General features: G+C 42.2%; 1 protein-coding gene across 1 annotated transcript; it reads right to left on the bottom strand.

Moving 5' to 3' along the window:
- Positions 1-4,628: 4,628 nt before the first annotated feature.
- Positions 4,629-12,714, bottom strand: CBR1 (carbonyl reductase 1). The gene is made up of 4 exons (XM_056328126.1): positions 12,558-12,714; positions 11,218-11,537; positions 7,678-7,785; positions 4,629-5,898 (listed from the first exon to the last, which is right to left on the bottom strand). The coding sequence occupies exons 2-4, from the start codon at positions 11,501-11,503 to the stop codon at positions 5,462-5,464; spliced, it is 831 nt and encodes a 276-aa protein (XP_056184101.1). The 5' UTR covers positions 11,504-11,537; positions 12,558-12,714; the 3' UTR covers positions 4,629-5,461.
- Positions 12,715-12,721: the final 7 nt, after the last annotated feature.

The raw sequence follows: 12,721 nt of genomic DNA, 5'->3' as shown, positions 1-12,721 counted from the left end.
CCAAACTGCAATGCAATCAATTTAAGTTTCAATTTCTAAATTTTAGGGTTTTGTAACTTTTGAAGTAGCTTAGCTTACTTCTTGCAAATGAAGGTTAGTGCTTGAATACGTGCCCGAATGAGCAAAGAAGTCTTATTTTTGATGTTGTCCTTAGCACATGATATCAATGTCCTAAAGTATGTCAAATTAGTTGGGATATTTTCAAATTCATTTCTGAGGGTTTGCTATCTCTTTAGAAGTTCTTTTTCTTGCAAATTTATGGGGTTTGACTGAACCAGTTGTATATGGGTGCCTAACCATGTTAATTTCATTCTGATCTGAACCTATTTGGCATTTCTACCACAAGATGTCTTCTAGAACTTCAAAGAATCAGGCAGGCAGGCAGGCGGAGGAGAGGGATCCTCCTGGGCTCCTGCTGAGAGAATGGCAGCAGTATCAGATCAGCCACCAGCAGGCACCAGAGCATCTCCTGATGGAGAGAGGCGCCACGGAAGCACACAGCCTGCTGGGAACCTTTGATCATAATGTGCACCAAAAGTGACCACCCTTCCAACCAATGTACTTCTCTGCTTGGGTCCTTACAAATCTGCTGGATGGCAAATTATTTGAAAAATAATTCCTAATGCTGTTTTTTGTATCAGAGGTTACGCTAATCGAAAGCATGCCTATCGTACTAACTATTCAAAACTTCTTTCCAGGAAGGGCTATAAATCAGTTTGTTATACGCACCATGGCAGCACTGCCCATGCTAAATCCTGGCCCCTGGGATGGGAATCAAGTAATAGATTTACTGATGTAATCACTTCTGGAGACAGCCAGGCTGCATTTCAATCGAACGAACATTCACATTAACTTCCACGTGATGTTAACATGAATCTGTTTCGTACTGGAAAAAGTCTACTCCAATCATACAGCGCTTGACAGATTTTTTTAATTTATTTTTAGAAATATCCCTCACAATTTAAAATATGACATTTCTACCATGAAACTATGTAGTGTTTCTATTATTTAGTGAGGGAACTCTAACAAGTTGCTTGCTTTCAGTATTTTATCTCCCTAGCAGAGTCTAAACCAATACATTCACAAAACACCGGAGCCACTAGTGCCTTATGGTCACTAAATACTGTATAACTTAAAGCAGACATGCCCATCACATCAAGGCATCTGAGTATGTGGGTATGTACCTGTAGAGGGACAGGGTAGGATTTTTAAGAGTGCTGAGTAACCGCAACAGTAGATCAGTGAGCAGGGTTCAAAGACAAGACAAGAATCCAAACTGGGATATGTGAAGCTGGGTTTTACTCATTCAGATGTAAGTGCTATGAATAGCTGACCTTGTGAAGAGATCTACCAATGATGAAAACTGGCCTCCAAGACCAGAATTTTGTCCAGCTGACAGTTTCCTTTATAGTCAGTTCCAAAATGAAGTCTTTGCAGAACAAAAACAAAACCTGAAGAATTTCCATTGTAAAACATCATTATTGTTCCTTCTCTTTTTTCAGTATTTGAGATTAGTAAAGGAGTGGTTTTAGCTTTTTAATGTGAGACTGGAGTTCGAATTATATTGTCCATTTAAGTCTTTAAGTAATACTGGGCAGCATATATAATTAAATTTTCTAGGCACAGTTTTAGGCTGAGAGGAACGCCACAGCATTCAAAGTCAGAACGCTGCCTATATGTTGGGTTATACTACAAGAGATGGGTTTAATTAAAATTATCTGTGGACGTAAATGAATTCTCAAGAGCTCTTGTAATCATTATTTATATAGGAAAACACTTAAATGGAAAATTTAAGGAAACATGTTAAGATGGGTATATTCTCTTCAACTTCTTAGGTAAACTGACCTCAAACTCTCTAGGCATGCCTACAGTGCAGCTTTGAAAATAAAGTGCCCTCCACTATGCAGTACTGGAACCATCACGGACACAAAAAGTCTGGCCCACACTGCAGTTATAAGCATTGCAGGGGATCCAGATAGAAATGACCTGGTTGTAATACCCTTTATGTTCAAAGAAGTTTAGATGAGAGCAGTCTCCTTACTGATTGCCTCCATACCTTCAGATCACTGGCTTTGCAAAGCAAAGCTCTGCCAAACAGCCGGCCTACTACAGCCTTTGAAAGTGATGGCTGCATTGTTAACTTGCACACTGGGATGTCTGCAGCTTCTCTTTCAGAAAGTCCCAGCAGCTTTGCACAGCGTTTATATTCAGCTGATGCAGCAGCAGGTACAGCTTCCACTCCTAAAGTTTTGCCACTGCTGCCTGCCTGCATCCCGCACAAGCTACGGCATCCCCAAGAAACTGCCTCCACTGAGCTCTCACAATTGTGAATCCAGGTCCTTCATTGTCCCACATCACCACAGCTACTGCATTGCCAGCCATTTTCTTTGGCTAATAAATTTCAAAGTAAAAATAGCAGTGACATGCTGTAAAAAGAAAAACAGTAAATCACGCATAAAGTTTTTACACAGTACAACAGACCATTATTATTTCATCCCCTTCCTAACCCTTACACTTTACACAATTACTACTCAGCAAGCGTGCCAGAATCTGAAAGCAACAAAATACTTCAGACACAACGGACATGGGAGAGAAGCAGGGAGAGAGCTTAAAAAAAAAATAATTTTTTTTTGTTGAACAGCGCAAGCCCTGTCCAAAGATTCAGCCTGCCATTCAGCCTGCCACTCATGCCATACAGCCTGTTCTCCGATTCTGCTCTCAGCAAACAGCCCTCCCCTGGCAGCTTGCCCGGTGCAATCCCAGCTCTCTTCCCAGGACACAGTTCTACTGGTGTCACTAGGATATCTGCTTCTCCTGCTTAAATTCCTTCCTGACTCTGAGTGGTCCTCTGAACAGCCAGTATTTTCTGCCTGTTGTTTCCACCGCCTACAGATGAGGTTGTATGTGTCCACACAGCTGATACTCCTTCCTCAAGTACCCCACCACAGCTGCAAAGGTTGTGAAAAGATCTGTCCTCTGTTCTTTCTGTTCGTACCAGAAGAAACTGTCTGTATATTTGACCATGAAATATGACGTTTCTGAAGATGATTACTTAGCCATAATTTTCCACTTTGCTTCCTTACCCTAAAATGGGGTAAGAAACAAAGAACAAGCACTGTGAAAGGGCTTAATATAAGAATTTGAAATACACCTTCTGTAAAACTTTCTAACGTATAATAATTTGTTTGGCTTGAATGTAAAACAAACCACCAAAGCTACCAAAACCAAACCCAGATCTTGAGTTTGACTTAAGAAGGCACTTTATAGAGCACAGGGGATACTTACAAACTAATTTGTTTTTAACAATGGATACTACCGGCTACAGTAAACACACCTAGGACTTTCATAGTCTAGACTTTGCACAAACCATGTGAAAGCCAGGTCAAGGTTTGTTTGGGAAGTTTGTACATGCCAGCCAGTACATGTACCAGAAGGGTACATAACTTTTGAAATTTAATGACTCAAGCAGCATTTAAAGTATGAAGAACTAGGTGTGATTCTCCACTGTTGGGTTACATCTCAAAGTCATGCACAAACTACTGCTAAATCAGAACAGCCATATTTTGTTTTGCTGAGATACCATTAACACAACTAGAAAAGCATACACAAACCATGGTTCTTTCTGTTGCCTAACAGAATGACAAGTTCCTGTACGAAGTGGATGGCTTTTGGAACTATCATACTGTAGGCAGCCTGCAGATAGTATGTAAAATGCATTAAAAAGTTTATACAGGGATTTTCTAACTGATCTTTTGCCCTTTAGTTTAAGGCCTCTGAGAATTTTTTTTCTTCGTAAGAGAATAGGTTACTGTGAGAACATTTGGAGCAGTAACTCATCCTTCTCTTCAAGTTCTGGGGCATGACTCATTTGGCAATACTTCCACTTTTATAAAAACAATAGCTACTGTATTCTTAAAAGACCAACTAATAATCACACCTTTTTTTTCTGTGCTGATAAGCCGTTACTGAAACCACACATATTATTTATGTCCAATGCCTTTCACTCCAAGGCTTCCCTGAACACAAATCGTACCAGGGGACGCCAATGTATAACCTGATCAGCTAAGCCACTTTGGCACTGTCTTGCTGACTCTGCATTAACAAGCCCATTACTGATTTTTCATTACTAATGACAGGTTTATAGGCACTTGTTTCTAGATTCTTCAGCTTCTGGCAGCAAGAGAACAGGGCAGCAGCACCTTGCTCTTCAGGGAAGAAAGGGCAGGGCCCCAGAGCCTGCCACAGCTTTTGGGCTGGCTGGCAAGACTTGATGGAGAATGGGCTGCATGGTTATAGCCAGTGGGTGACTAAACCACTAAGCCACTCAGCTCCACTTCTACGGCTTGAGGTGCTGTGGCAACCTTTCAAGATTCAGCATTTGAAAGAAAATAACCAGCATTTAAAATGAGGAAGCAAATTTAGCACTCTCCACATTACTGCTTCCTCTGCTTGCGATTTTGCTTAATGACTTGTTTTGGTTGCCATCATTGGTTGCCATTATGTTTCAGTCCTATCCTGCAATATTATTGTAACAATTACAGTTCATTTTCTCTACTACACGAAGAGCACTTAATCCAGGTTTGTAATAATCTGACTGTGCAAGAAATGAACTGGAAGTTCTGAGAGAGTTTACTATATCAATTCTATAGTTTATTTTCTCTTTATATAGTCCAAAGATCACACATTCCAGCTACAAACTTAGCTGCAGAAAATGAAAGTGTATTTTCAAACATCATAAATTTTTAGTATCAGAATAAGCCAGTTGGATGAAGACAAAACAGGAAGTAATCATTTATTGACATACATATTAATAAAGCCAACTGATTAAGTTTTCCTATTAATGGTATATCACCGCTGTTTTTATTTTCACCTAATTCCATTTTTTACCGATAGTAATGAGCCTCTATATAGCAGTGATTCTGTTCTGGTCTTATTAATCTCCCCCCAGACTGGTCATACTGCAGCTCTAAGGATGACCCCCTCCCCCCTTTAAGAAACCCCATACAACCTCAAGAAGCAGTTATGGTCCCTTGAAAGAGATCTATTGTGCTGAGAATGTGTAAGGCATCTGCTTCCTCATCCTAACTCCATGGCAGAGACCTGTCTCACGGTGAGTGGAAGAAGGGTTGGCAATGACTTAATTAAGAGTAAATTCACGTAAATAAGGTCAGGCACCTCTACATTAGGACCAGATTAGCCAGTATCATCTTGGCTGGAACGCCCACAAAACAGATTCCAGGCTACACAGTCAATACTGTGAGCAGGCTAATGCAGACTGTTGGGAAGTGTAGCCTAGCACAGACTTAATACCAGAGGAGTACCCTAACTGTAATGCTCGTTGCAATGGTAAAGGACCCTGCTGCTGCTGGGGATGGGATAAGACTGCTCTGGGTAATAGCCCTACCACAGAACAGGCCAATTCACATCATATCACCACTTGCACAAGTCCACACACACAAGCTTACCAGGTTCGAACAGTCTTGTTACTAAGAAACTGGCCATGAGGACCATCAGCATCCAAAGGCAAAAGGGCCAAATAAACTGGGGTCTCAGCCCCTTCATCTGGTGATTTAGTGGCTTTAGGACCTGCCATGTCTGTTCTCACCCATCCAGGACAGCAGGCATTGAGAAGGATGTGGTCACCTTTTCTTTTCTCATTTAACATCCGGGCTTGAATCCTGGACAAGACTGTGACACCAATTTTGGATACCCCATAGGCAGTATTTGGCCATCCTTCTTTCTCATGCACACTTTTCTTGGTATCTTCCACAAATTTGGTCATGAGTTCCACTAACTCATCCTCAGTGATTGTGTTGCTGCGAAACTTTTGCTGTAGTTCTTGGCTGCAGCCTCCCAGAGCTGAGCTACTTACCATACTAGAGACATTCACCACTCTACCTGGTAAAAGAGAATAGACTGATTAGTTTCACACATATTAAACAAGCCCAGACATTGAGGTGGACTTGCTCTACAGTTACATATTCACTACATAGGTGAATACCTGTGAAATATTTTGTGTGGGTTATTTTGTAGAGCTGCTGGAAGATCACAGTGAACTGTCAAGTGTTTCTAGTGTATTCTATTACAGAGTGTAATTTAAGGTGTAAACCTGCAAAAGCTCCCTATTGAACTTCAGGTATGCTCCCAGGAAATAGTCTGTTACTACTATGAATATGCCTACAGATTGTAAGTGGTTTTCTCAGTAATGGTAGCCAGACCTTACTCTCAAAGTTCTGGTTGAAAACATTTTCACTTCTGCTCAAGTAATGGGCCGTGACAATGTACCTCAAAAGCCAGAATAATACAGAGTTCAGGAAAAGCAATCTAGTTCTTAATGCAGGGAGACCGTCAGCTTGTTTAGAGAATACTCAAAGATTTACAAACCCCAGCATGCAAAACTGCAGTAAGCTATTCATATCCCAGCACTTCAGTACAGAGGAACAAGTCAGCTGAATCAGTAATTCACTCATCTTCTCCAAAATTATGTTCCACCATTTCCCTCTTTCTTGCTAGTTCACAGCCATTCAGGCAATGAACTAGAGAACGAACATAAGAATTTAGAACTTAAAAACAAAAGAAATTAACTTTTTCTGTTAATTACTTTATTAACACACTCATCCTTCACCCCTACCGCAAGAGGACTATATTGCAATTTTGGCACTGTTTACTCTCTCCCTTACTGTCCCACCAAATTAATTTACTATGTCCTTTCCTTCCTCCCTAGGGACTAACTGTTCCCAACTTCTCTCTTATCTACTTGACTTCTTCTCTTTTAAAAACCTACATGTATTTAAATGTTTGTACATTTCATTTATAGCAGCAAGCACCTAAATATCCATTAAAACATCTAGTGATCACAAGTCTTGAAAAGAACTACATTTAAAAAACCCCACAAACCCTTAGATTTGGTGTAGGCGTTAGATCCAAATACCCTCCTTTCAAATAATCTTTGATGTCAGTAGCATTCTAGGGCACTTCCGTGCTCCAGGTTTTGAGAACGGAAGCATTCTGTGCAGGACAGTTGTCCAATGATTACAGACTACTTGCATGTTGCTAACACCTCTTTTATTATTGATGCATCCATCTTCCTTGACCCTGCCCCATTCTATTTGCCATTTGTATAAAGGGTTTCCTTTCAGTTACTCCTAACATCACCAAATCACAGCAACAATGTACACCTTCAACTGTCATTTTTAACTACATCACTAGATGCTTGCAAATACAGCAAGGGCTGCAGTCTAGATTGAGACAGACCAACAGCGTACTGGGAAGGTTTCTCCAGCAGTAGCAAGAACACGCATGTCACATCGAACACAGTTGAAACGCTATTTTTACGTACTTCCTCATACTAGTTGTATCATCAAAATGTCCTTGCTTTAAAGAGGACAATTTATGTAGGGAGTTAACACGGGCAACTTCTCTCTGTGTTCTTAAGGGCACCACAAGAATTCCACTTCAATATGTAACAGAAGAATGTGACCAGTTTGAAAGTAGATTTAAATCTACATAGTGGAGACATTCTGGGGGTCAAGAAATGCCATGTTCTCTTATCTACAGTACAGCAAGGTACACTCCTCTTGCTATGGGGCAGTGTGCATCTGAGACTGGACAGGATTTTCCTATTTAATGAGGACAAAAACTAATGTAAAACTATTTCTCTACTTATGTTACACTTACCATAAGGCTTCACAAGAGGCAACAACTCTGTGCAAACGTTCCTGGTTCCAAAAAAGTTTGTCCTCAGCGTAACCTCTGCTTGGACCGCAAATGGAGTTGTGTCATGAACTTTTCATATGAGGTGGTAGCAAGGGAAGGAAGAAAAATAAAATAATAAAAAACATTAGAATTGTACTACTGTTTGAAAGGAAATTACCAAACCCCAAAAGTTTCTTAGGTCCTTCTGATTTTGTTTCTTTTTATAATTAAGAAACAGGTATATGATCAGTTAAAATATGCAAAAAAAAGCAACATTATTAACATTCACATTCTTGTTAATGAAAAGACCTAGCTCTGCAATATTATATTAACAATGAGCTAATCATGTTTTCACCTTTTCTTAGCTGAGGGTTTTAGCTTTGCCCCAGGAGAGCCAGTTGCATCACCCTGTAGAGTCACTTGCCAACCCACAGGCTGCTTGTCTTTCTGCCTTTTACACGGAAGACACAAGGGAAGACTGCTCTCACAGGACGTGCTGGCCAACCTGCCCACTGACCTGCCTGTACCTACTCACACCCAGCGAACAGTCTGTACCGTCTCTACCACATACAAACACACTTCGAGGTGCCCTCTCCTCCAAAATGCATAGCACAGCACTTTGCCACCATCCTGACATGCCAGGGAATGGGAGGGGGCAGAGGGGAAATTGGAAAGGAAGAACCTGAATCTAAGATGCTGTCACTGAAGATGCAAAAGTTAGATTACCATCCTGGTACTGCCATCCAACAACAGGGTAGACAACTGCTTCTATATCCTGACTCTTACATTGTCATGTCTCGGGTTCTTAGCTGGGACTTGAAGTCAGCACACTGTCGAACTGCAACATACACTGTAAAACCTTCTATAAAGAATGCAGGGATAAGATTTGGTGCAGTTTGAAGAAAACAAAAAGTCCCAACCAATCCCAAAAGTGATAAATACTCATGTCATAAATCACCCTGTGAACTGCCAGATCTATGCCAACACAAGCAAAACAGTGGGAATCAGCAGCTAGGAAAGGGAGCTGACTTAGGTAGACATACGCAGACCATGGAACTGCACTGTAAAGATACAATTTCAGGCAGAATTGACAGCTTGCCACCACCAAAAGTGGGGGAGGATGTGCTATCAGCTGACAATTTGGCTCACCAATAACCCACCTGCTATGCATCCTCTACTTTGAGGGGGAGTAAGAGTTAAAGTAACAGCATTCCTCCTCTTCTGCTACAGGCCCTATCTCCACAGTGATGAAGGCCACCTACATAGGTTAGGCAGGTCTTCACGGCCCAGACCTATGCTAACTCAAAAGAGAAGCAGTAACAGGTCATTTAGTATTCAATGTAGTTGTGTTTTTATTGCAAAACACAGCTTTAATGACTCATGTTCTCAAGCAATAGGCACTGATGGCATCAAGTTTTTGCAAAGCACTTGGCTGCATTTTAATGAGACATGAAGCCAGATCATGACATATTGCTACATAACTCCAAACTCCTGCTTCCATACCCACTTTGCAAGGGAGAAGCTTCCCTGCACTCAAAAACCCACTCACATTTGCCTAACATGATATATTACTTGTAACATCTGATAGATACATACTCCTTTGATTTAACAAGCATTACTAAAACAACTGTTTTCACAGAAACTCATTCAGAAGGCAGCCCACAGGTACATAATCATTTCATACAGGAACAGTTTTTGCTGGACTATCTGTAGTGCAGCACAAAACCAGAATAATAAGTTAAGTTTAATGGCAAATCTAATCTTTGACAGACAGCAACAACACATAACACCACAATAAAGAAAGGAAAGCATAAATTCTGGGATGGCAGCTGAAACCTGGTGAGGCAAGAAGCAAGCTCAGGTAGAAACATCAGTCTTGGAAGATGTCACAGCAAGTTCTTACACAAGTGTTAAACCTTCTAACCTCTGGACTAAATACTTACACAACATTTACAACTGGCTTCTTTCTCACATTTCTTAGTTGTATGACCTACTGCTGACTCATAGTGAGATGTCAGCTTGAAGGTCTAGGCTAAACATCTGGAATCAACTTCCAAATAGAAAAATCTATGATGTAGTAAAGGAAGTAACAGAAACTCCACTGCTTATGCTATTTTAACTATTTATCTGTTCAGTGGCTCCATGATAATAAATCTAAGCTCTAGCAAATCTTGCTGCAGCAACATGAGGAGTTCTATTTCACCTGTCCAAGTATCCACTTTGATAGAGGCTACAGCTACTGCACAGTCAGCAACAGGAAACACACACTGCACTCCAATTGCTGTAGTTGCAGCCTAGTCTTACTCAAACTCACTATCACTAGAAAGTTGAGCTAAGGCCCTGATTACGAATGGAAGAAATACTGCTCTGAGCTCCTGCAGTCTTTATGACTGATAAGCATGGACAGAGATACAATCTTTTAACTGTTGCTGCAAGGTTTTAACACCTGTCTTGAGGCCATCCTGAAGCTCAGGCAATCATATTAAGAGTTGCCTCCTATTAAGCTGATCTTGAACACAAGCAATCTTGCAAAGTATACAGTTACTGGACTTCAGAACATCACTGCTGCACTCCCACTACATGAGAAGCTCCATCCCCAGCAGTAGCTGATGTTTGATCCATACTACCTGACAGGCCTCCTTAACTCGTGCTGTGAGCAGACAAGCGAGCACAACACTGTGCTTGAACAGTTACATGACCTAACTGGACACCAGCCAAAGAGATTAAAAAGCCCACAGAAAACCAACCAAACAAAAAACCCCAAACAAACCAAAACCACCCAGAAAATATGGAAAGATCAGGTTTGTAATGACAAGGAAATGAATGAGTAGTCATGCTTGTGATTTGTTCTATCTGGAGCTAACGTAATTCTCAACTTGTTTTTATAGACACCTACAAGGAGAACACACTCTTCTACCTTACAACTGCTGTGTCTTCCTCGCTTTCCCTGCCTTACTGTCCACTAGAACATGAAAGGGTTAAATTCTTGCTCAGCACAGCAAGATTTAGGTTAACTGTTCTATAGGTAACTGAATGGTCTGACAAAGTCAAAGATAAGTAAAGATGACAAAATCAGCCAGGGTGCAGGGTTCCTTTTTATCAACTGGAACCCTTCAGCAGGTAATGCATAGAAGAAAGCACGAGGCTTGCAGGAGAGAGAAAACACAGAACCCCGAGGAACATGGCTGATATTCATACAGATCATGGGCTCCCACAGGCCTGGGGAAATTCACGGGCACTGAGGCAATAAACCCAACTCTGCTCATGTGCACTGGGTGCCTTAAGTATTTTCATGCTCTCCGTGTGATGTAAATACAATACTCCAGGAAAGCATCTTTAGGGCTAACTTCGCATATAGAGGAAGAGCCGTTTCACAGCATCCTCTCATCATGTTTAAAAAACCAGAAGCATGCTACTGGCACATAAGTCCCGTAAAAGAAACTTTGCAAAATCCTTGATACACCTACTATCCTTCTCCACACAGCTTTGTAGCACATAGGACTATTCCAGACAGTTTCCTACCTTTGAAAGCAATCCCTGCATTGTTAACCAGCACATTCAGCCCTCCATATTTCTCCTTTAGGAAATCACGGAGAGCTCTGATGCTCTGCAGATCATCGATATCCAGCTGATGGAAGAGTGGACGCAGCCCTTCCTCCTGGAGCTTTGCCACTGCTTCCTGGCCACGGCCAGGGTCTCGGGCTGTCAGGTACACGTCCCCTGGGAACTGCTTGCACAGAGCCCGCACAATTGCGAATCCAATCCCTTTGTTGGACCCAGTCACCACAGCCACTGGCACGTTGGACATTGTCTTCTCTAAATGTATGACAAAGTGACAGTAACTGCAAACAGCAAAGAAATTTTCACACTCAGATGGACAAAGATGGCTATCTGAAAATGGATTAAAGTGTTTTTTTCTTTAAAATCGTATTTAGAATTCTAATTTGAATTATAAAAAACTACATTAGAGTGCAAAGTAACTATAACTTAGTAAAGTAGCATGAGGCATGCATGGGCAGAGACATACAGATTTAGTGTTAATGTTTTGAAGAAAGCTCAACCAGTAACTGGGTTTAAAAAAAAAAAGTCAATAACTAATCTTTAGTGGTACATTAACTTTTGATGGGAGTAAGTTCTTCTGCAGATACACCTTACAGGAATACCATTTCTGTCTTTTAAGGATATTCAACTGGTTCAGTTCAAGCACTGAAGCAAAGGTGAACAACTCGGGCTCAAAAAAAGGGGAGTAGCTTGATCTTCAAGTATCAGGCCCAGAGAACCAATTCTAGCATTTTCAGAAGAAAACAGTGGAACATAAATTGACTACAATGTTTCTTCTGTTTAACACTCCAGTCAGCTCTAGCTACAAAACCTGCTTGCTGCTTTTACTCCAGACATAACATGCTTGAAAAATACGCATTTCCCCCATAAAAGCAAGTTTAAAACGCTGGGTTTGTCCACTTCCGACTTAATTGCCACCTCCCTTCCAAATCAGCTCGTAACTGACCACAAGCAGACATCTAGCTTGGGTGAAGTCCCAATCAGCTCCTAGAAGCCTGCCCAGCTATACTGACTGACTTCACCAGGGCCAGGAGCCACCCCCCGGCTCACCACCAAGGTCCCACCTCGCCGCAAACCAGCACGTTTCACTCACTACCACCTCCTCAGGACCGGTTTTTCTGCTTAAGGGGAACGCAAAGCAAACCCGCGAGCCACGACGAAGCCCGACTTCCCAGGGGACCCCCTCCTCCCCGCGGGGCCACCACGGCCGTCCTGCGGCCCCGCCGCGCCCCGCACAGGGACGGAAAGCGGCGAGAAGCTGCGGGTGGGCCCAGAGGGGCAGCCAGCCCTCCCTCACCCACCTCCAGCAGTGGTGCCTTCCTCCTCGTTCCCCAACTCTACGCGGCGACGAGAGGACGAGCTGGCCGCCAGCCACACACGCCCACACACCGCGGGTGACGGCGGCGAACGCGCCTAAGATGGCGGCGGCGACGCCCCGCCTCCTGCGGCGGGCGGGGGCGGGGCG

Source organism: Falco biarmicus, chromosome 2 (genome assembly GCF_023638135.1).
Source record: "Falco biarmicus isolate bFalBia1 chromosome 2, bFalBia1.pri, whole genome shotgun sequence".
Lineage (NCBI taxonomy): Eukaryota > Metazoa > Chordata > Aves > Falconiformes > Falconidae > Falco > Falco biarmicus.
This window is presented reverse-complemented; position numbering and strand designations above follow the sequence as displayed.